This window comes from Notamacropus eugenii, chromosome 1 (assembly GCF_028372415.1).
Source record: "Notamacropus eugenii isolate mMacEug1 chromosome 1, mMacEug1.pri_v2, whole genome shotgun sequence".
Classification (NCBI taxonomy): domain Eukaryota; kingdom Metazoa; phylum Chordata; class Mammalia; order Diprotodontia; family Macropodidae; genus Notamacropus; species Notamacropus eugenii.
In genome coordinates this window covers 226,823,544-226,849,369 of record NC_092872.1, presented here as the reverse complement: position 1 = coordinate 226,849,369, position 25,826 = coordinate 226,823,544, and the positions used below count along the sequence as shown (strand labels likewise).

Below are 25,826 nucleotides of genomic sequence, written 5' to 3'. Positions count from 1 at the left end.
TGTGCTGTCTCAAAGAGCACAGCACCCTTTCTAATGTGGGCACACCATGCTGAGTGGTCCTGTGCCAGTGTCTCCCATGTTGCACAGTCAAATCCAAAGTTCTTGAGAGAGACTTTGAGAGTGTCCTTGTATTGTTTCTTCTGGCCACCATGTGATCACCTGTCCCATGCAAGTTCTCCATAAAATAGTCTTGTTGACAAGTGTACATTTTGTATTTGAACAACGTGGCCAGGCCATCAGAGTTGTGTTCTCTGAAGCATAGTTTGAGTAGTTGACAGTTCAGCTCAAGCAAGGACTTCAGTGTCTGGTACCAAATCCTGCCAGGTGATCCTCAGAATCTTCCTAAGACAGTTCAAATGGAAGCGATTCAGTTTCCTGGCATGGTGCTGTTAGAGTGTCCATGTTTCACAAGCATATAACAATGACATCAGCACAATGGCTCTGTAGACCTTCAGTTTGGTTGTCAGTCTAATTCCTCTTCTCTCCCAAATTTTTTTTGGAGCCTCCCAAACACTGAACTAGCTCTGGAAATGCATGTATCAACCTCATTGTCAATGTGTACATCCCTGGAAAGTACACTACCAAGGTAAGTGAACTTATCCACAACATTCAAAACTTCTCCATTTGTTTCAACCTATAGTTCCATGTATGGATGGTGTGGTGGTGGCTGATGAAGCACCTGCGTTTTCTTAGTGTTAATTATTAGGCCAAAACTAGCACAGGCAGCAGAGGACTGATCCATACTTTGTTGTATCTAAGCTTCAGAGGCTGCATTAAGTGCACAATCATCTGCAAACAGAAAATCATGCCCCAGCACTCCCTCCACTTTGGTCTTGGCTTGTAGCCTTTTCAAATTGAAGAACTTACCATCAGTACGGTAGTTGACCTTGATGCCATGTTCATCCTCATTGAAAACATTTGTCAACATGGCTGAAAACATCATGCATAGGAGCAAGCATACAGCCCTGTTTCACTCCATTGGTGACTGGGAAGGCATGAGAGCATTGTCCATTATCCAGAACCTGGGTAAATATGCCATCATGAAATTGATGTACAATATTGATGAACTTCTCCAGGCAATCAAATTTTGACATAATTTTCCATAAACCATCATGACTAACAATGTCAAAGGCCTTGGTCAGATCTACAAATGTTGTGTACAGACCTCTGTTCTGCTCCTGGCATTTCTCCTGGAGTTGTTGGTCAGCAAGCACCATATCTACTGTTCCTCAGCCCTTTCTGAAGCCGCACTGGCTCTCAGGTATATGACCATCTTCCAGGTGAAGGAGCAGCCTATTAAGGAGGACTCTAGCAAGAATTTTGCCAGCAATGACTAAGAGAGAGAGATCCCCCTGTGATTGTTGAAGGACAATCTATGCCCTTTACCTTTATAAAGATGGACAATGGAGGCATCCTTGAACTCCTAGGGGAATAAACTTCTCTTGCCCTATAACCTGGAAAATTTCAGTCAGCTTTTGTATGAGTAATAGTTTCCCTACCTTGTAAATCTCAGCTGGAATAGAATCAGCACCAGGTTCTTTGCCACATGAAAGGATCCTAAAGACCCTCAAAACCTCTTCTTCAGTTGGAAGTTCAGCTAAGGAGGAATTGACTTCAACCTGAGATAAATGGTCAATGACCTCAGCTTTGATTGATGATGGTCTGTTGAGAACACTATGGAAGTGTTAATCCCATCTCTTTAGGATCATGTCCTTGTCACAAATCAGTGTGGCTCCATCAGCACTGTGATGCACCATAGGTTTTTGGTCCATAAATAGCTTTCAGGGAATCATAAAAGTTCTTTGGATTGTTACTATCAGCATAAAACTGAATTTCATTTGCCTTTTTCTTACTGAGCCAGGAATCCTGCATCTCTCTAAGCTTTGCTCGTACTTTGATTTTGATGGAATTAAATGCTGCCTTCTTAGAGGTGAATGAACTATCTTGCTGGTAAATCCTGTGGAGTTCTTGTTTTTCGTTTAGCAACTTCTGAATTTCACCATCATTTTCATCAAACCAGTCTTGGTGTCTGCTAGCGTTCTGATCCAGATGAGAAAATGCAGAGATGTACACCAAATCTCTGAATGCTGCCAACTCCTTTTCTCCTCCACTGTTGCCAACTGTGTGTCTGCTCAACTTTCCCTCCAAGTTAGCAACAAATTGTTCACACTCAGAGAAGAGCTCTAATTTGTTGACATTAATTCTTCTGGTAATCATTTTGCCTTGGGGATGGTGCTTTTGGTGAATGCAAATATTTAGCTTGGAAAGGATAGGTCTATGATCAGTCCAGCACTCTGCACCACACATTGCCTTTGTCACTCTCACATCTTGTCTGTCTCTTCTCCTTACAATCATATACTCTATTAGATGCTGATGTTTGCTGTGAGGGTGCATTCATGAAGTTTTATTGCATTTAGATAAATGAAAGACTGTATTGGTGATGAGAAGGTCATGTGATGCACAAGTCTTCAACAGTAAATGACCATTGCGATTGCTGTTTCCAACTCCATTCCTCCCTAGGACTCCCTGCCAAGTCTGGTAGTCTGAGCCTACTGTAGTGTTAAAGTCATTCAGAATTATAAGCTTGTCCTCTTTTGGTACATTGATGATAAGAGTCTCTAGATCTTCATAAAATTTTTCTTTGACTTCATCAGGGTTTGTCATGGTGGGAGCATAGGCAATGATGGTGGTGGCATGGCATTTTCCTGTGAGTGGCAATCACACTGTCATGTGTCTGTCATTCACTCCTTTTGGTAGGCATGCCAACTTGCTGACTAGATTAGTCTTGATTGTGAAACTCAAGCCAGCTTCACGGTGCTCCCCTTCACTGTGCCCACTCCAGAAAAGGGTGTATCCAGCTCCAACTTCAGTAAGTTGGTCTTCATTTGCCAACCTTGTTTCATTCAGGGCTACTATTTGGATGTGATACCTTTGAGTTCTCTTGTAACAAGAGCAGTTCTTTCAGGTCTACTGGATTTTGTGTTATCTATTTAGTGTGCACACTTTCCATTTGCCGATGGTGAGTGAAATCATCTTTGCAGATGTTTTTGCACATTTTTTGGGTACATTTTTGTGTTTTTTGATCACATAGTGGGTTTCCCCGGCTGCTGCAGTAACCATGCCAGGATTGGGTAAGTAGACAATGTTTAGGACACCTTTTCTAACCCACTTCCTCACATCAGGCGGTGAGCAGTGGGTTCCTTAAAAGGCTGCTCAGACTCCCAGGGGGCTGCCAAGTTCCACTGCTGCTTCCATTGAGAAATGATCCTATGGCCTGGACCACCTGTGTGCAGGGTTGTGACTACAACTCCCAGTGTATCCGCACCTGCTGCTTCATCAGTTGCCTGTCACCACAGGACTTTGAGGAACAATAGTGAAATGGTGTGGGTGATGTCTTTTGATTCGTGCATAAATTGGATTTAAGTGAGGCAGAATTGCACGAAGTCATCAGCCACACTTTCTCCTCCAGAGTCATCATAGTTCAGTGGCAGGACAGAGTCAAGACAGCTGGCAATGGCTCAGGATGCAGGGGATGACCTTGGCATCTTTGGTGTCTAACCAAGCTCTAAGCACTCCACATCACCTGCTTCATCTGCCTTCATGGTCGTTGGAACAAATAGTCCTCATCCGCCCACTCCACCAGAGGAAGTCTTCTCATGCTTGGGGTAGACACCCTCTTAACTCACCAGTGACTTTGAGATCCCTTGATTACCCTCAACCTGGTTTGGCCCATCTGCTGAAACGGTTTACTGGGGTGTGGCCACTGTGCCTGCTGCAGCTTCTTGGAGCCACAGGTGAGAGTTAGGTGGAACAAGAGGACACCAAAGGTGGAAAGAGCCCCAGAAAGGGCTCAGCAGCCATCACCAAAGGTACTGGTCCTCCCTGAACACATCCTACACCCCATTTAGTAGACATTCAATAAATGCTTGTTGAATTTAATTGAGTGGTCAGTGAGGGTCAGGGAGGTCAGAGAAGATTTTATGGAGGAGCTGAGACTTGATCTTGGCCTTGCATGACTGTTTTCTAATACATCTAAATAGCTATTTTTAAATGGAGACTGATAAACAGAATTAAGGAATACCAGAGTGGGAAGGGACCTTAGAGTTCATATAGTCATAGATATAAAATTGAGAGTGACCTCAGAGGTCACTAAGCTCAACCCTTTTTCTTTACTGATGAAGGTTGTAAAGGTTAGATGACTTGACCAAGGTCATGTAGGTAACAAGGCTGGAATTTGAATTCAGATCTTCTGATTCCATTTCTACTAATATTTCTACTGTACTGCATTGAGAAACCTGGGGCCCCAAGAGATAAGTGACTTGTTTAAGGTCACACAGGTCATAATTAGCAGAACTGGGATTAGAATCCAACTCTTCTGACTTCAAGTCCTTGGGTCTTTCTAGCATTCCATGCTTGTTTCAGAAGCTCATGAATTTATACTAAACTATGATTGCTTCAGAAACTGTATATCCTTCCTACATATTTCTCTCTTAAATGCAAAATTTATTTCACCACACAGATACAAAAAAAATAAGATATATCTATATCAATAGTGACTTGTACCATTTATCTACCTCTAATAACTCATCATAGATTCATTATCAGAGCATTACTGGGAGTAACCTAATGAGGGGTTAATGCAGATACAATACTGCTTTAACTGAAATAGTAATGTAGCTTTCCTATTGATGAGACATTATTTTCAAATGCTACTTGAAGGATTTTTAATCTTTACCGAGAAGTTGCTTGTGTCCAAAGAATAGTGATTGGGATCCAGACCACAGCCTTCATCTTGTGTCAGTTTGCCTCCGTTATGAATATGTTATAAATCAACAAAGGCTTTGGTGTATTTTCTATTGGATTGGAAAGACGTGTTTGGAGGTACCTCCAAAGTAGGAAAGCATTCCCCCATAGGTTTTCTCCAGGCCTTCTGGGTTTCTGTGATATGGTCTCACTCAGTAATTAAAGAAAGTGAACAAAAGCCCCATTCTTTGCTTCCTGTTAAATAATGTAATTTTACATAGAGTGTTGGGGACAGGGATACCTACATACAGTCTGAAGCAGTGAAGTCACTCCTGGGGAAAAGGTTGCATAGAATTAGATTGTTATAACTCATCAAAAGGGATATGGTGGGTACATTACCTCCTCTTGACTTGCCTAGATTGCTTGGATCCTTTTTTAGTTGTTTAGAAAATGTATCTTTGAATTGGAAGATAGTCTGTATTCTAAAAAAAAAATTCGTAACTAAATCAAATCTTGTTAGGGCCACTGAAGGAAATAAATCTGTTGTTTTGCTTCTGTTAGCATTTTGTACTGGAACAACTTAGTACTGGGGAGATGTTCACGGATACAAATCATATCCTTTCCACAAGGCTTCTTGGCCGAATAGCTCATCAGGCTGAATTTGGTTCTGGGAACATTGCTGATTTGCGGCCAGTGGGAGCACAGACACGACTGGAAGTGGGTTTGTCTGGACAGTTCTGCAGGTGTTTTGACAGAATGCCTTGGCCCCCAAAGCCCACGTTATGGAAGCTTTACCCTCTCCCCCCACTGCCCCCACAGACCCCCTTTTCCTCTCCCTAGTAATGTATGTGACATCCTTCTCAATATGTCCTATTTCAGAGAAAAGAAGAAGAGGAGAGGAAAAAGGGAGAAATGCAGATTCGCCTTCAAGAAGAGCAGAGAGCCAAAGAATTATACTGGACCTTGAAGCAAGCCCAGCAGCAGAGCCAAGCCAGTGAAAAGGAAGAACGTGAATGGGAAGAACAGTGTGAGTAGACTTAGTGCTTGAAGTTTGGCTAGGAGAGCAGCGAAGGGAGCTGGGGCTGACAGCTCCTTGCTTCCATAGAATGACTTCATCGGTGTCTCCTTTTTGAAGATTCCTTAACTGTGTTAGTCTAGTTCTGAATCTTGATGAGCAGAAATATGGTCTCTGCTGCCTCAAATATGGCTACAGACTTTGGAAATAGCGTATAAACTACTGATGAAACTCACCCACAAAAGGGATCGAAAGAGGCATGCCCTTTTCCTTACCTTGACTGCACTCTTGGGCCCTGGAAGATGAAGGCACCCATATGACAAAAGCCCAGACTTTAGAGCAGACTTAAACTATAAGGCACTATTTTAAAATAGACAACAGAGTTTGAGCTTTTTCTAAAGATACTAAACTGGCTTGAACAGAAAACCCAGTAACCACTGATCCAAGTAACCGCTCGTCCTATGTTTGGCTTTTGAATCCCTTTATAACCTGACCTCTTCCCACCTTTCCGGGCAGCTTACACCTTATTCTGATCCCTGTCCTCTACTGCCCAGTGACTCTGGCCTCCTTGGTGTTCCCAATTTCATGCATTGTCACTCTCAGTCTCCCCTGCTTGGAATTCACCCCTTTGCTTTTGCTTCTGCCTCTCGGCCTTTCCTGGTTTTCTTTAAATCTCAGCTAAAATTCTCTTTTTTTCTGTAAGAAGTCTTTCTTGAGTTTTCTTACTCCAAGTATCTTCCCTCTGAGGTAATTTATTCTGTATATATCATGCATAATTGTTTTCATTCTATCTCTTCCCTTTTGCTTTCTGCCCTGGCCCCATTAGACTTTGAATTCCTTGAAATTAGGATTGTTTTTGGCTTCCTTTTTATCCTTAGCACTTGGCACAGTGCCTGGAACATAGTAGTTTCTTAATAAATGCTTGTTGATTTGACTTGATCAATCATGAATATCAGAGAACACAAAATACAGGGGTTGGTCAAATTTCTTTGGTGCTAGGATACAGCCTAAATTTACACAGAGATTTTAACTATTTCTGTCTCTGTGTCTCTTCTCCCCCTTGCAGTATATCTCTCCAGAGAAAATGGCCTGGTGTAATCATCTTCAATCATATATTTGCTATCTATGTCATGGTGATGATGCGTCAGTTAGCAAGGCAGCAATCATGAAACAACTGGAATTCTCTGGAACAAATATAAGGAAAGATTTTTTTCCCCATCAGAATTGGATACCAGATTCAGAGGCTCTTTCAGGAGAACAAATTGTGTCTGAAAAGTCTAAAGACTAGAGAAAAAAAGGAAATATCATGGTTTTTGCTCATCTTCTGAGTGCCACATTCTTTTTTCCTCAATGGGCTCTTACTACTGGAGAGAAAACAGTGAGGGCACTAAGGAAAAATCTTTAACGTTAGCTTCTGAAAGAACAATTTTGGTCATTCTCATTGGTAACAATAGCACACATTCCTATGATGCTTTCAGGCTCAGAAAGCACTTTTCTTACAAGAACGTTGTGAAGTAATAGGTCAAGTATTAGCCCTTTGAAAGATGAAGGAAATAAGGCAGGAAATTTCCCAGGGTCATAATGACAAGTGTCAGAGCAATGGCATTTCTCAATATGTCTTTAAGACTTAGTGGGAAAAGGAAAACATGCTTACTAGCTAACATTTATACAGTATTTTAAGTTAACGTTTATATAGTATTTACATAGATGATCTTCTCAACAGCACTGTTATCATGCCCCTTTTCAGATGAGGACATTGAGGCTGAGGGAGGACAAGTGAGCATGGAGCTACACTCAGATCATCCTGGCAGGCAGAGTTGCAACAGGAATAATAGGTCTTGGGGAATATATGCCTTATCTTATAAAAATTGTTTCTATTTGTGCCCCCAAGGAACTTGCAGAGAATAAGATTGACAAAAAATTTATCTATTAAAAGTATTTGAAATCAAGAAATCATTTCCTAGGAAAGGGTCTCCAAAGGTCACTTAGTCCATTCTTTTGTTTTTTGTTAGAACTAGACTCATTCCCTACAGATGGGACCTCTTTTCTCCCTAAGACAGTGGCCAAAAGGTTATTCCCTAGCTTTCTCTAATAAATGAGAGTACAAGATAATTCTCTTGCCTTAAGAATTTCTAAATATTGCTATTTTATTATTACAAATACTAATTAACACAAAATATTATTACAAAATTTATAGCAACACAGCCAATAAAATTAGCAATATTAAGTTCTATTTATCTAGAATCTGAAACAATTGAAAATTTAAAGAGATTTTTTGTTGTAATTCTAGGTAATGATGATTGATATTCATAGTGGTGATCCTTAGGCATGACAAAGTCCTGAATCATCAAGCAAAGATTCAGTTCTACTCAGTATCATTTTAGGGCTAGCTGTACTTTACTGTACAGGCAGTCTATGACTTGTAAATGGCTACTCACCTATTACCACCATTCAGTGTTTGACTTCTTACTGCCATGAGAGTCACAGGACAAGAGGTGGATTCAGAAGTGGAGGAAGAAAAGAAACTCTGAAAGTCAGAAATATTTAAGAAGTCCTATCCTAAAGACAGATTCCTAGGCAGAGCTGGCTGGCTAGTGGAAAGGGGGCTGGGCTTCATTTCAGATAACCAGCACCATCTTTTTAAAAAGTAAATACATTGAGGGGTAAATTCGTGTAACCAGATTGTTGTTCTCCCAACATTTAGCTAGTCAGCCACACTAAAGGGATGGGTGATTGAACTGGGAAATGGAAGACCCAGAACGTAATAAATATTGGAATGTGGAGAATAGTGAGGGATAGGGAAAGTTTATCTGAATGGTGTAAAGGAAAGAATGGTGAGTTTGCAGTAAGAGGAACCTAGATTCAATCCTGACTTTGAAATTTACATCTTTGATGATCTTAAGCAAATCATTTTAATGAGAGGGGTCAGCAAGATCACCTCGAAGTCCCCAACAATTCTCAAACTTTGATCCTAAGGTTGTCAGTTCAGAGGACCCAAAACTCATGTTAGTGCTATTCAATACAGTCAATTACCAAGTCCTGTAGTGTCTACCTTCATAATAACTTTTGCTTGAGTCCTCGTATTTCATCTGCTACTGACACGATTGGCTTAGGATCTCATTACTTCACTCTTGGACTATTGCAGTAGAATTCTGGTTGGTCTCTGGTCTTACGTCTTTTGTCACAACAGTCTGTCCTCCACAAATCAGTCTTCCTAAAGTGCAGGTATAATCATTTCACTACCATTCATTAAATTGGTTCCTTATTATTTCTAGCATGAAATATAATATTCTCTCTTGACATTCAAAGCCTTTCTCTACCTACCTTTCCAATTTTCTTTCCTGGAAGACTTTACTTCCTTCCATGCACTCTGCCACCCACTGACACTGATAGCATTGCTGTTTCGAGAACCTGATACTCTATCTCTCAGCTCTGTACATTTTCGCTAGTTGTGCCCATGCCTGAAATTTCCTCCCTCCTCACCTCTGCCTTCTGGCTTCAGTTCCCTGTTAAAATCCCTTTCCAATGTTAGTGCCTTCCCTCTGAGGTTATGGCCAATTTATCCTCTATATGCCTTCTTTGTATCTAGTTGCTTGCATGTTATCTCCCCCATTAGGCTCCTTAAGACCAGTTACTTTCTTTCCCCCCTTTTTTGTATCCCTAGTACTTCATTTGGTTCCTGGCACATAGTAAGTGCTTAATAAATGTATGGGGCAGCTAGGTGGTGCAGTGGATGGAGGGCTTGGTCTGAGATCAAGAAAACCTGAGTTCAAATCTGATCATCTCAGACATATACTTGCAAGTCACTTGACTCTGTTTAACCCTGTTGGCCTCAGTTCCCTCATATGTAAAATGAGATGGAGAAGAAAGTGGCAAACCATTCTAGTATCTCTGCCAGAAAACCCCGAATGGGACCATGAAGAATCAGACACGACTGAAATGACTGAACAATTACAACAATAGATCTGTATTGATTATTGACTTGACATCATGGATTAAATGAGATTTTATGATTTTTTCTGCACTGGCTTGTGAAACAGTCACCATTTACAGATTAAGAACACAGGCTATTGGTAAGTTGGGACTAACTATAATTTAATTCATTGAAAATTCATCATCATGCATGGTATGTATAGTAAACTCTGTTCATAGTAATATGCAATTAAGCTAGAAGCCTCATGCCTCAGCTATAATGAAATTGTGAATTAAATGGGAAAAGTGGGATTTTCTCATAGGAGCACTTTGTTTCAACTCTGAAGAGCCATAATTTCAATAAGATGAGTAGACCCTTAAGTGATGCAGATGTGACTCCTCAACAAATCAGAACGTGATTTTAGGGACTACTGTAGTAGGAGATCTTGTGTGTGTGTGTGTGTGTGTGTGTGTGTGTATGTGTCTGTTGAAGGAATTCAATAAATTCCATCACAATTAACTATGCTAGCCATTGGCTGATGGACATACAATAAGTTTGTGGATCACACTTGAAGCCTTTCTAGGTAGATAAGATCTGTGACAGCATGTGCTCTATTGGGGTTTTAAGAACCCAAGGTGGCCTTTACCCCATCACAGATCCTCAGGGAAGGAAAGCTTTGCTGGAGAAGCAGCAGAGTAGGAGCTAGGCATATGTGGTTCATCTCACTCCCTCTTGAAGGCTATGGACAGGACTTTTGACAATAAAAGTATGAATTCTTTCCAATCCTTTCCAGTCATTTTCTGGGACTATACTACAAAATATTCCTCGCACCATCAATGTGACTGAGGGGCAGCATAGAGCATAAAAAGAACAGTGGATTAGATATCAGATCTGGGTTTGAATTCTGACTGATACTAGCTGTGTGACCCTCAGAAAATTGCAACCACTTTGGGCCTCAGTTTCCTTATCTATATAACGGGGATGAATAATACTTGCTATAAAGAGGTAGCATGACATAGTGGGTAGAGATTTGACTTTTGAGGTAGGTAGCCTTCTTGACGTCAAGGGCTCGTGTTCATTTTTGGTCCCCCAATGGCTACCACAGGGCCTTGAACGCAGTAGGTACTTAATAAACAGTATGTTTTATAAAAAGGAAAGTGGCTAATAGTCAAAAGTTTATATACTGACACAACCTACAACATTGGGGGATCTGTATTGGGGGTGAAAAGTAGCTACATGTGGATCTTTCAGGATGGTTTCATAGATTCATAGACTATTTGAGATGGAAGGAAATTTAAATAACCTCTAACTCAATCCCTTCATCCTACAGATGAGAAAAATAAGACCCAGAGAGGTCAATTTCTTTCTCCAAACCTCCTTAATTTTACTTGAGTATTGTTTTCTCTCTTTAAAATATTAAAGTGGAAAAAAGGAAAAAAAATAAGAAATATGATGGTCTAGTCAGTGAATTTGCAGGTATAAAGAATTGAAATTATCCAGTTTATGGGCTACAGTTTTGCTAATTAATGTACTGTGATAATAGAAAATGGAAAGCCACTCTAAAAGAGAGAAAATGTGCAATGATTCCAGTCTTATGTTTGTGTTCTTTTCATTTAGGATTTCTTAAAGACAGATTAGCTGTTCTCAGGAACCTGCCATTCACACTCAACTGAGCTATTCTGCACCAAATTAATTTAATTTGAAGGATACAATGGTGCATTAATCCGATATGGTGTCTAGGTAGCAGAATTTCTTGATAAAACTCCAAATTAAATTCTCTAAGTTTAAAAAAAAACAAAGAAGAATTTATCCCATGTGGGATCATTTGAATATGGAGTTAGCTATTCATTCTGAACAGCAGAATTGGTCCTAGGTCTCCAGAAGATGCTGAGAGCGAATTTAATTTACCAGTTTACCAGCTGTGAATGGTTTGGCAGGACAGGGCAGTTTGAGCTGGAGGCATGATCCATTCACCCAGAGAAGCTTCAAACTGTATAAATTTAAAATCTGATCCATTGTGATTTGGTGGATGAACTTTTTTTTCCCTAATGAAGTCTTACCAATTCATTTCTCAAAGAAAGCTGTTTCCAAGTATGGATTTTTATTCAAAACATCATTTTATTTAACAAATTATTATACTATTTCCTAAAACATCCTTTCCCTTTCCCCATCAAGAGCCATCTCATATAGAAGAATACAGAAGGAGGGAAAAGAAAAAGAATTCAGAAAAATTAGCCAACACATTAGGTTAATCATCATATGCAGGGTTTTATAGCAATAGCCTCACATCTCTACAAATAAGAGAAGGAGGTACATTCTTATATGTCTGCTTTGGGGTTAACATTGTTCATTATAATTATAGTATTTGAATTTAATTTTTTTCCATTTCTATTCAACAAACATTTATTAAGTATGTACTATGTGCAAGGCAATGGACTAGAAGCTGAAGATAAAAAGACAAAATTGAAGCAATGCTTGTCCTCAGGGAGTTTCTACTCTACAGAAATAGAGACGACCCAGTACACAGATAATGAGTATAAGGTAATTAAAAATAAAAGAATTACTAAGAACCTGGAAGAAGATCAGACAAAACCACTGATGAGATGGAACCTAAGCTAGGTCCTAAAGGACGACTAGGATTTTAAGAGGCAGCATTGAGGAGGAAAAGCCTTACAGGTAGAAGATGGCTAGTACAAACGTGTCATGTGGTGTTCCTGAAAGGAACGATGTTGGCTTAGAACCTGTGAGAAGTGAACTATAGAGGTACATGAAAAGTGAATTAGAAATGCTTGATTTTACATTAAATTAATTTTGTTTTGGTAATGGAATGTGTTGGGGGATTGAAAAAAGGAAAGTGAATTAAAAGGTGAAATTCTGGAGAAAAAAAGATCATCAGCCTATGCAAATGAGATGAATCATTGTTTTAAACGTAGCCTTTTATGCTTATAAAGTCACAATGTTTGCTCCCCTCATTCCTTTGCTTCCCAAAGAAGTTTTGCTGCACAAAGGAGTAAATTTGTGGTTGCTTTGTGGTAGCAGTTAGAGCCTGTAAGCAGTCCCTGGCTGATCAGAATTTCAGAGGGAACTGGCAACCATTCAAAAATGATATGAGGACTCCTAAAACTGTTATGGAAATGGTGCTTAGGTTCCTTAATTAACTTCCTAGTAATTTAGCTAAATAGTAGAACTTGTAGTTGGAAGACTCAGATTTGAGTCCCAGCTGTGCTACTTACAAGCTGTGTGATCCAGGGTAAATCATTTTACTTCTCTGGCCTTTAGTTTTCTCATCTATAAAATGGGGTTAATAATGCATGCCCTACACATCTCACAAGGTTGTTGTAAGGAGCCAATAATATAATACAACTAATACTGACACTTGGATGAGAAAACAAACAAGCAGAGAAAAACCCCACCAAATGACTGGATATATACCTGATGGGAGTGATATTCTTTTGTTTCAGTCACTTTTTCAAGTCTTTTCAATTCTTCATGACTCCATTTGGGGTTTTCTTGGCAAAGATACTGGAATGGCTTGTAATTTCCTTCCCCAGCTCATTTTACAAATGAGGAAACTGAGGCAAACAGGATTAAATGACTTGCCCAGGGTCACACTGCTAGTTAAGTATCTGAAGCTGGATTTGAACTCAAGTCTTCCTGACTCTAGGTCAGGCTATCTATCCAGTGGACTCCTTAGTTGCCCAGGGAGACTTCCTGGGGAGCAATTTGGAAAAGAGGGAAAAATACTTATGTTTCCTTTAATATATTTAGGAGACTTGGCATTGCAAAGGATGTATCAATTGGGGAACTGAGGCAGATCCTCAACCCATCTATTCTAAGTCCTAGTGAGTCATAGGTGATAGAGAGAGGTTAAAGGCCAGTAAGTATCAGAGGCAAGATTTGAACACAGATATAAGCTTAGCATTCTATCTATTTTACCATATTGCCTTTACATGAAGGGGATAATGCAATTTAACCTGGCATGTATTTTCCATCATAATAATCCTTGAGCCAATAATCAGTCAACTTTTATTGAATGCTTACTGCATGCCAGATATTGTTCTAGCATACAAAGGCAAAAGCAAATGAGTCCCTACCCTCATAGTGATCACAATCTAGCAGAGGGACTCAGCATGATCATATTTACATGTATACATACTATACATAGAAAGATGGTGCCAGCCACCATTTCTAGTAAGGAAACAAATGAGACTCAGAAGAAGGACAACTTGCCCTAGGTCCCATAATTAGTCAGTAGCAGAGCCAAGATGAGAATTGAGATCTCTTTCCTTTCATGCTTCAGCCCTAAGCTTGTGTTGACATCAGCCCAGACCAGCTGGAATTCCATACTCAGTTGCTAGTTTGGCTTGGCTCAGGCAGAATGACTTGGCTCCTGCTCTCCAGCTTTCCACTTCACCCTCCTCTGGATGAGCATGTTGACTTTTTTACTTGAGTCTGAAAGCTCAGGGCTGAAAAAGGTCGTTAAGATTGAAAGTCCCAATCATAAGAAGATGCTCATACTGCTCCAGGAAGGGATTTAGAGCTGTGATGGATTCCTTCCCTTCTCAGCCATTTTTTTCCTCAGGCTCTTTAAGCAGTACACAATAGAATGCTCAGCCTGCTGCACCCCACTGAATAAATGGAGATTATTTTGCCCTAGAAAAAGAGAGGAACATTTATGAGGACTTGAATTCATATGGATTTCAGGGTGAAATTTCTAACAGTACAAATATACAAATTCACACAAAAAAAACCACTTTTAGAAATAAAGAATATAGTTCTTAATAGTCACCCTAAAGACAGACACAAACATTTATGAAAATAGGATGGAATTAGATGTCCAGTTGATACTTATCATAAACCCCTATGATCTTTCATGTGGTTGATAAAGAAAGGTCAAAGGGGGAACATGAGAGAGCATTTATAGGCAGAAAAGGGATGTTCCAAAATGGATTCAGGGAAAGACCTTCTATATTCTTTGAGCTTACCTATTCTGACCAATTCAAGACAGGTTTAATTTTTCTTATTAGAATCTCTTTAGCCTGCCCTTCTTCCACCTCTTGACAGTTAGAAGTAAAACCTACATTTTAAGCTACATAGCAATTCTGAGAACTAGTTTGTTGATGCTTTCCCTTTGAAAGGGGGTGGGAGGGATAAATCTATTTTTGAATTAAGGAAGTCCAACCCTTACATCAAAAGAAAGTCACCTCCTCAGTCTAGTCAAATTTCTTTTGTTAAATCTAAGAGAGGAAAGGGGAGAGAAAGAGAAAACAAGTATTTATTCAGCTTACTATGTGCCAGGAACTGTGCTAAGTGCTTTACAAATAATCTCATTTAGTTCTTACACTAGTCCTAGGAGGTAGGTGCTATTATACTCCTCATTTTACAGTTGATGAAACTGAGGCAGATAGAGGTTAAATGACTTGCCCGAAGTCACACGGGTAGTAAATGTCTGAAGTCAGCTTTAAATTTAAGTCTTCCTGATTCCAGACCCCCATCCTAGCCACTGCACCCCTACCTGCCCAGGGGGCTTGGTATCCTTCTCTCTATTCCAAGCAGCCAGAAGCTCATGAGATGGCAGTTAATAATTATTATTTTTCACGGATTATTGAATGAACAAGCTCTAAACAGATTCTAGGTCAATTAATAGGTGAGGGTAGAGAAATGCAAGGCTAAAAATACTTCCAATTTAAACAGCACCTTTCTTCTGAAAGACTCATTGTTTTCATACTATTACATTCGTCTCACAATATTTCTATAAAGCATTAATTATTCTCCCCAGATGGAGAAAGCCAGAGCAGACTTGAGAGCATATTCCAGGCATCTAAGGTAAAATTGAGAATAGAACCTGTTCTTGTCCATTGTGTTTTCTATTCCTGGAGTTTCCCAGTAGAACAACTTCAAGTATGGATACAGTGGTAACTGTCTTTCTGGGTATTTCAAATGGGCTTCAGTGACTCCAACCTTACTCTGCCAAGTAACAGGGAAGCAGGAGCGATAAGCCAGGTCTTTCCTATTGCCGAAATTAATCTTCCTAGGAGTAGACTGGCCAGGTTCCATCATCTCTTGCCTCCCTGCAACCAAGCCTGACTATGGGGCAAGCTCTGCAAGGGGTCAGGATGAAAAATGAGCCTAGGGTGAACAGCAGGGTGGTAGGAGGTGAACATGGTGACAGTATCAATGTCATTAGCTAATTAAGCAAAGGGATGAAATTTGAAATGGAACAAAGATTCATCTCTTTAGCACCATGTTGTCTCCAAGCAACTCTAGAGAGTGGACAATCTACCGCTATATTTATTGTCTGCTTTCTGTAGTTCCTTTGTGTTTTGCCAGGTCGAATAAGACCAATAAAAAGACCCAAGAACTCAATCAGGATGTTTTTGAAATGGCAAATTATTTTTGCTGCTTTTTATAGAAAATCCATTGGGCAAAATATTTTGAGTAATCAGCAACAATGAAATAATCAGGCACTGGATGGCTAAATAGAAATTAGGGACTTAGGCTGATGTTTATTTTGGAAAAGAATATTGTACTATGGAATCAAAGTAGTTTTGTGGATTATTTGGCAAGAGAAGGTCTCAGCATAGAGAGGTTATGCATGAATCAGAGTCCTCACACCACAGGAAGACAGTAACATCATTCTGCTCTTATTATTTGATCATTTTAGTCGTGTTGGGGTTTTCTTGGCAAAAGCACTGGAGTGGTTTGCTGTTTTCTTCTCCTTCATATTACAGAGGAGGAAATGGAAGCAAACAGGGTTAAGTGACTTGCCTAGGGTCACACAGCTAGTAAATTTCTAAGGCCAGATTTGAATTCAGAAGGATGAATCTTCCTGACTCCAGCACTTTATCCACTGTGTCCCCTAGCTGCCCACCTTCATTCTATTTTTCCTTTAGAATTTGCTCTGGTCGGATTAAGAACTATTCCATTAAGGTTATATTTGGGAAGGTTTTTATTTTTTATTTTTTTAAGACAGGCATAGTGGAGGTGGTCAGCTGAATGGCTAACCTGAAAAAGATTCAACCCTGGATTGTTCAAAATTAAAAAAAAATCAAGATAAGGGCATAACTATATTCAGCAGGGGAATCATGCCTAACTCATGATTCTAGGTCAAGGAAATCCTTCCTCACTTCTCAAGTGAACATTCAACCTTCTTGCATTTTAGGATCATAGATTTTGAGCTGAAGAGACCTCAGGGGTCAATCCCATCATTTTACAGATGGAGAAACTGAGACCTAGAGAAAGGGAATGACTTGTACAAGGTCACAGAGCTTGTTACTGGCAGAGCCAAGACCAGAATTCTCTGGTGTCCTGACCAATGTTTCTCTACTTTTCAGCAATTTCAGAATGAGTCACATGACTTTCCATATCTATTCATAAAAGTTTTTGTCCAAGATATTATTTTTTCATTTAACTGACGAATAGTTGTGTCTTAGAGGATCCAAGGCACTATGTTCTTTCTTAAGAGGCAGTGAGAATGCCAGGAAAAATGTGGAGATTTATTGGGGTAGAAATTCCAATATTTCATGCTTGCATGTAACAGCTAAAGATTCCTCTCTTGGTGCCAGAGACAATTACTGAAAAATTAAGTTGAGCATTATGGTCATATCAGTTCCCACATTAGGGAAAATTGCTCTCATAACTTCAGATGGCACTATTGGGAGGTAAAATTAAATGGTAAATGTTAACTTCTCAAGTGTATCTAAGTTTGTAATATTCTAAAGATGAAAGCTGGAGATGAAGTCTCAGGACATCTTCACACTTTTGAGCTGCATAACTCAGCACATGTTACTTAACTTCTCTAGAGTCTCAGTTTCCTCATCTGTAAAATGAGGGGATTGGACTTGATGCTCTTGTTTCCCTTCCTACTCAAAATGTATGAGCCCACGGTCCCACAAATGTTTATGTTTTCTAGTTTCATTCAATTCTGATTTGTTATTAACCAGCTCCTTTTCTCAACCATGTATGCCATTTGTCTGTTGATATCTGTAATGTTCCTACTGTCTGTTGGGTATCATAAACTCTTAAAAGGTCATGAGCTGTGTCTATTTAACTTTGCTGACAAGTGTGTAGAACAACATCAATCACTCAGGGGGCAGTTATTGACTGTTATTTGATTATTATGATGATGAATGATGATCTCAGTGTTGATACTGATGATGAGAATGGTGAACATGATGACAGGCAGGTTTTCAATGAAAAAAACATACTTTCCAAAATGTCATGGTCAAGTAAACTTAAATAGAAAGCAACTTCCATTTTCATCCTCCAGTGTCTCTCTCAGCCCTTTGTACACTACAGTAGTGCTCTAAATATTTACTGATTGATGACTTGTCCGGTCAATCAATAAGCATTTTTAGAGGGTCTATTATGTGCTAGGTGCTGTGCTAAGAGCTAGGCATATAAAGAAAGGCAAAAAACAATCATGCTCTCAAGGAGCTTATAATGTAAGGGAGGAGCTTAAGGTCTGAGGAGCTGACTCCTTATCAGAGCTCGGAGAATGACTCATGCAGCCACATGACACAAAAAAAGAGCAGGGACACTGTTACCTAGCCTGTATCCTCTCACATACTTAACATAATGCCAAACGCATAGTAGGTGGCTGAATTGTCTTGAATGGACTTGATATAATGATAGCTTATTACTTTTATTTATTTCAAATTTTTCTTTTTGCTCAGCACGGAAGCTGGATGGACAATTCTGAGGAGGAGGAAGCTTATTTGAGCATCGACAGTAAATGTAGTTGTATTGGTAAAGACATAAGGAGCTTAAGAAGGACCCCAGTAAAGGACTGAATGTTGAAGGAGAAAAGGCAGAAGATTTCAAAGATGTTACCTCTTGGCAAAACTTTTTACTTTAATTCAAACTGTCAGTCCAAGATACTGCCTGACGCTTCCATTGGGTCAGAAGAATGTCTGTTCCATTTTAGAGATACTTGTCCTTTCAACCAAATTTTCTTGTAGTTTTTAGAAATAGCAATGTTTTGTGACCATGAAAATACACAGTAAATCATTCCAGGAATCATTACCTATGAAGTATGGTCCATTTTAAAAATACAAAAAGACTGCAGACAACCAGAATTACTAATCTCTTCCAAAGAAAAGACCTGATTTGAGTTTCTTCCCTGACATAATAGTTGAATCCTCCCATGTATCCCTTAGGGATCCCTGGGCTCAGTTTATAAACAATTTCCAAGAACATGAGAAAACGCTTTAGAATTAGGAAAACCATGCAGATAAACACTCTCTATCTTTCTCTAATCTCTAATTGCTTATTACATGTCTAGTAATTATTCCACAGGAAGCTTAATAGTATCTCAGGATTTTGTTGTTTATAGTGCCATGATCTAGATTCTCATTGAGTGAGGGCAAAAAAAGGTTGAAAATATTTGAGCAGGTTTAGTTAGAGAACTTTTGACTTCAGCTTTAATGATATCAAATTCCTAGGGACTCATGGAAACTTACAGTAATATGTTTGGCAGGATGTCATGAAAGGTCTGTGAGAGGACAAGAGGAAAGATGGGCAGGAAGAAAAGAAGTGGGAGTTGCCAATCCTTCTTTGGTGCCCTTAATCAAATAACAAAAGGGTTGTCAAAAGGCTTGTGAGATAATGTTATGGGTATCCCACTCAACTCTGGCATCACAGGTCACATGGGTTCAATGTTGGGGATGGCTGAAGCCCCACTGAGGTCCTGACCTAAAAAAGAACAGGAATAAATTTTACAAAATGCGGGGGAGTATTAAATTCAAGCAGAATAGCAAAATAGATAAGCAAAAATCACCTAGTAAGATCATTCTTAGCCTCTTTGTACAAATGAGTAATGTCTCCCACACAACCATGTGACAATAGAGATGAAAACAAATTCTTGGAATAATCACACTCTGAGGAGGGGAGGAACATCAGTGTTGTATTCTCTTTTTTTCAACGATGAATTGTATCTCTCTGTTGCTGTTGACTTGCTGGTGCTCCTTGGTGTGGTTCTTAAATGTTGCCATAAATGTTGTCTACCAATGCTATCTTCCAAAGCTCTCCTTCACTGTTTCTCTGCTGCACTGATGCCCCTATCTGCTTATCGTACTACTTTTACCACCAAGGCTGCTGATTAGGGGAATTGTCATCATTTTACAGAGAGCGCCCTAGCCAGCATGCCTCAGGGCCAGTCAACCTATTCTCAGCTTTATTGTTAATCAGTTTCATGCTCCATTCTGCCTGTGAGCAAAAGTGCTGCCCAGGAAGCTCTAAAAGGAGGGGAACACTTTTATCCCTAATCTTTTGGTCTTTCTTCACCCTTCATGACTCCTAGAGTAACTAACATCTGACCAAATATATTTGTCTTGAAGTCACAATGTGCCTCAAGAAGGCACAAGAAATAATAGAAGAAAATATAGGACAAGTTGGTGTCCTTGGCTGGCAAGATCCTAGTTCCCCCTAAAGGAAAATGGAAGTGGGTAAGGCTTTTAGTTTGTAGACAGGAAACCTACCACTCAAAGTGCCTTTCTAATGAGATAACTTATTATTTCCCTGCATACATCTTTTGCTCTAGCTAGGTCAGTGTTCTCACTTTTCTTTGAATGTATTAACCTTATTCATAAGTTTTCTTTGCTCATGCTGAAACCCCTCCCTTTCTGGAAGAACTCTCTTGCCTGGTCTGCCCATCCAAATCATACCCCTCCTTTAAGGTTCAGCTCATATCTATTTTTCCTCATCTAATATAGCATGTGGTTACTTCTCCTTCCTCTGAATTCATATAGCACTATTCTTTACCACTCATTCTTTCACTTAATCATCAGCTGTTTCTATTGTTACTTAACTATTTCTTAAAAATGCATGTCTACACATATACATGTATGTATGTGTTTATATATAATGTAATACAATAATATATATACGTATACATATAAACACATACACACAAACACACACATATATAATATCACCAACTAGATGGTTAGTTCTTGGAAGGGTGGGAACATTTTTTTACATTCATTTAAAAAAAAACCTGCAGAGTATCTAGTAGGGCAACTAGGTGGCACAGTAGATAAACTGTCAGTCCTGAAGTCATAAAGACTCATCTTCCTGAGTTCAAATCTGGCCTCAGACACTCACTAGCTGTGCAATCCTAGGCAAGTCATTTAACCCTGTGTACTTTAATTTCCTCATCTGTAAAAAATGAGCTGGAGAAGGAAATGGCAAACCACTCAAGTATCTTTGCCAAGAGAACTCCAAATGGGGTCATAAAAAGTCAGACATGACTGAAATGACAACAATAAACAGTGCTGAGTAGGCATTCAATAAATACTATGATAAACGAATGAATGAAAGCATAGCTGTCAAGGATCCAGATGCATTCAGAGAAACTTAACTAGTCAAATCAGTGATAGTGTCTGCTGAGCAGCTACTATGTGTAGAACCCTGGTCATCTATATCTATAGCCTTTTAAAATCCCTTTAAATATGTGGCATTTTGTGCTGGTCCTCTGTTCTGTGGATATTTGAGTACATTCCTTTTTATTAATTCTTTCATACTATTCTAACTAACGAGAGTGCAATTTGATCTACTACTTATAAATAAGATCACTTCCAGCTGTGCTTTGTATAATGGCACCTGGATTTTCTGCATTCTGGTAGAAATTTTCCAACTACAAAGGACTGCAAATATTTGTCAATTGCCACAGACAGTCCAATTATTTTCTAAGATGAGGAAATCCAGACCCTGAGAACTTTGGGGACTTGACCAAGGTCATATAACTAACTAGTGACAGAACTTAGACTAGAAAGCAGGTTTCCCAATCTCTAATTCAGTGTCTTTTTCACCATTCAGTTCATTTCAGTTCAGCAATTTTTCAGTCATTTCAGCTGTTTGCTGGAGTGGTTGCCATTTCTTTTCCCAGCTCATTTTATAGATGAGGAACTGAGGCATACAGGGTAAGTGACTTGCCAAGTCTAGATTTGAGCTCACAAAGATGAGTCTTCCTGACTCACTGTGCCAACTAGCTTCTTCCTTTGTACCAGGGCAGCTAGGTGGTGCAGTGGATAGAGCACCAGTGCAGGAGTCAGGAGGACCTGAGTTCAAATCTCATCTCAGACACTTGACACTCACTAGCTGTGTGACCTTGGGCAAGTCACCTAACCCCAGTTTCCTCATCCTGGGTCATCTCCATCCATCCTGATGAATAACAGGTCACTGGATTCAGATGGCTCTGGAGGAGAAGTGAGGCTGGTGACCTGCACAGCCCTCCCTCACTCAAAACAAAGTCAAGTGCAAGTCCTGTCATTATTTCTCTGATGGCATGGTCTTCTTTGGCAATGAATGATGAACACACACATACCTTTGTACCATACCATGATGAATTTCTGACTTCCTGTGTCTAATGTCAGCTTGAGAAAACAGCAAACATTTATTAAGGGCCTACTAGGAACAAGACACCACACAAAGTGCTGCCAATCCAAACACAAAAAAAGCACTTATCTTCAAAGGACTTACATTGTGCTAGGGAGGGAGAGGGTATGCCTTAACATGGACAAAAGTAAGCAAATGGAAAATATATATGATGATGTAAAAAATAATTTTATTTGAGAGAGAGGGCTAGTAACTGAGGTCATCAGGAAAGATGTCATGCAGGTGATGACACGTGATTCATAGTTAGCAAGAAACTAGGGATTCTTTGCAGAAGAAGTGAGGAGGGAGCATATTTAGAGACAGAAGGTTACTTGTGGGAAATCAGTGAAGTGGGAGATGGGCATGCCATGTAAAGAACAGGGAACTTTGACTGGAAATAAACATACTAAAGGGAATGATGTGAGATAAAAAAAAAAAAAGTAGGTGGAAACCAAATTGTTTACAATGCCAGGATTTTGGATTTCATCCTAGAGGTAGCTGGGAGTCATTGAAGATTTTTAAGGAAGGAGGTGGCATGGTAAAAATCTGAGTTTTAGGAATATCGATTTGTCAACCGTATGCAGGATAGATTGGAAAGGGGGAATGACTTGATCCGAGGAAACTGATTAGGAGGCCATGTTAAAAGTCCAGGCGAAAGATAGTGATGTCCAAATTGGGGAAGGGAGTGTGTATGAATGGAGAGATGTGGGAGAGATAGAATTGATTAGACTTGATAACTGATTTGATATGGGGCTACAGGGAGAAAGTCGAGGATAATTTTGAAGTGGTAAAACCTGGGTGACTGAAAGGATTCCATAAATAGAAATGGAGAAGTTTGGAGGATGGATGAGTTTTATAATATAATGAATTATATTTTGGACATGCTGAGTTTGAAATGTCTATGGGCCATCTAAATGGAGATATATAAGAAGGGGTAGGTAATGGTGAACTAAGTCTCAGGAGAAAGATTACAATCAGATGTATAGATTTGGGAGTCATCTGTAGAGATGATAATTGAACTCATTTGAGTTCAGTGAAAATGAGAATGCTTCAAAACTCTTGGTTTGACATGGTCCTCTGTAAGGCATCATTATTCTGATGGATATTCCTGTCCTCTGCAGTCTCTGATTTGATTCTTCCATCTATGTACGATCTCTTCAATATGAGAATTCTCTCAAGTGATGGACATTATGATCAATGTTTGCCTGCCCATCCTGTGCACATCTCTTGTGCATATCCTTTCATAAATCCTCCCCAAGGAGTCTGATATGTACTATGTTAGAGGCTATTTCCTGGATGTATTGACCTTGAATGGCCACCAGTGGAGCAAGTGGACCATCCATTGGTCATCCCTTGCTCTATCTGTATGGCTAGCCCACTTGTTTTTCCTTCTGGTTTTGCCTTATGAAGGCCTTTTTTTCACTTTTTGTCCTGAACTATCCTTCATTGATAATTTGTTTCTGTGACTCACATAAACCACTTCCTTCTACATCGTTCTTCAGGTGACCTTTAATTTTAATTCTCAACACACCGAAATTTTCCCTGACTTACAGCTTCCACTATCTCATCAACATCAGGTATCCCATGGAAGACCGAAAATTCAACCATCTAGACTGGGCAGGCAATATTCAAAAACTATAGATTCAAATGTTGAGAATGCAAATGCCTGTTGTAGCTCAAGAGGAGAAAACCCTAGCACTGTATTGACAGCCCCTGAGGGAACGTGAAGAAAGCCTTCTCATACATAGATGGTTTATGAATTTTCCAGCAGGCAGCTTAATTCAGAAAAGGATGAACTATATACTCTCTCTTCCTTCGTGCTGACACTCTCTTGGGAATACCCTTTTATTCTGTGCATCATTTGCAGACCCCACACATCCTTCAACACTCATAAAAATGAAATACAGGAGTCACAACTCAGCTACAGTAACTCAGTAGCTGCTGACTACTTAACGGTGATGTAGTGTCTTGAGGTTAATAATAGCTTATAGTCATACAGAGCTTTAAGGCTTCCAAAGACCTTTGCATATGTTGTCTGTTTGAGCCTTATAATGTGCCTGGCAGGGAAGTGGCATGCATGTTACTAGCCTGATATGATAGATGTAGAAACTGAGACTCAGACTTGCTCAAGGACATACAGCTAAGAATTAGAGCTGGGACATAAGCTGAGTTCAATGCGCCTCTCCTTATATCTCCCCATCACTGCCATCTCTTACTTGTGAAGCTCTGCTTTCTGTTAGCTACAATTGGGTCTTATGCCTTTTGCTAGGGACTTAGAGATCTTCATATTATGGATGAGGAAAGTGAGGCCCAGAGAAGGGAGGAGATACGTCCACAGTAATGGCCTGGCCTAGAATGCCTGATTAATTCACTTCTCAAATCATCAAACTCCAATCCATTCTGGCACAAGCTGGAGAGAGTTGAACATAAATCATATAGATATGAGAAAGCAGGCTTTCTTGATGACTTCTTAGGAGAAATGTAAGTAAATACACACACACGCACACATGTATATTTAAAAGTCTCTCATTTCTATTCAATAACATCTGAGTTATCAACATACATTTAGTCCTTTTACTAAGAATATGAATAAAGTCTCCATGATGAGATAGTTAGTGGTCATACTCAGCCTCAAAGGACACATCTAGGTTAATTTTGTATGACCAGAAATGGAACCAGCAGCCAGTCAAGTGGTCAACAAGCCTTTGTGAAATGATCGTATATCTACATTCTATATCAGGTTGCTAGCTGTCCTTGAGAGGGGGGAAGTGAGGGAGAAAGGGGGAAAAATTTGAAACTCAGAGTTTTACAAAAATGAATGTTGAAAGCTATCTTTATATGTAATTGGATAAAAAATAAACTATTGAGGAAAAAAAATAAGCGTTTGTTAAGTGCTTATTATGTGCTTACATCCTAATGGGAGAGACAACATGTAAGCAGCTACACACACACACACACACACACACACACACACACACACACACAAGATATACACAGAGTAGATGGAAGGTAATGCCAGAGAGAAGGCCCCCAAAGCTGGGAAGGGGCCTGAGAAAGGCTCCTGCAAAAGTTGGGATTTGAGCTGTCTTGAGGAAAACTAAGAGACAGAAGTGAGAAGATGGAGTATTCCATGGGGGCCAATGGTGCCTGTGGGAGGAATTGCACTAGGTTAAGGCAGCTGGACCATAGAGTTTGGGGAGGGAATAAAGTATAAGAAGTTTATATGAAGGGTGTAGTAACATCTAGAACTACAAAGGAAATTAGAATTCATTGAGTCCAATCCTCTAATTGAGCAGATGAGATTTAGATGGGTGGGTGCAGGGAGATTGTGGGACATAAATAAAGGAGTGTACAGCATCTGCAAGGCCTCTGAGGCCACATTGGGGGAGGGGAAGTCAGGTGGGATGACTGAGGAGATCAGTAAGTTTCCATGAAGTCAGGTTGTTGGTAGAGACTTCAGGAACTTGGGTTACTGCTTCTTCTTTCTTTCTGCAAAAGGATCCCCTTAATCTCTGTTTTCTAAATCTTGCCATTCATATCTTCTCCACAAGGATTTCCAGCCTTGCCAAATACTCCATCCAAACCCCTTACAGAACTTAAAATCTGTACCATTAAGAAAGTTTCCTAACATCTAGAATCTCAAGGGATCTCAAAAGCCATTTACTCTAATTCCTTTCACTGTACAGATGAGGTCAAAATAAGTGACTTCCCTAAGGTCATACAGCTTGTAAGCAATAGATATAGGATTTAAAGCCTCTGACTCCCAATTCAGGGTTCCTT

The 25,826-nt window shown here is 39.7% G+C and overlaps 1 protein-coding gene across 2 annotated transcripts in view; it reads left to right on the top strand.

The window, feature by feature from the left end:
• The window catches only part of SH2D4B (SH2 domain containing 4B), a 253,263-nt gene that overhangs the window by 146,395 nt on the left and 81,042 nt on the right, over positions 1–25,826 (top strand). For both annotated transcript variants that reach the window (XM_072627975.1, XM_072627974.1), the window contains exon 5: positions 5,623–5,770. In XM_072627975.1, coding sequence (XP_072484076.1) covers positions 5,623–5,770 — 148 coding nt within the window. The remainder of the gene's footprint in view (positions 1–5,622; positions 5,771–25,826) is intronic.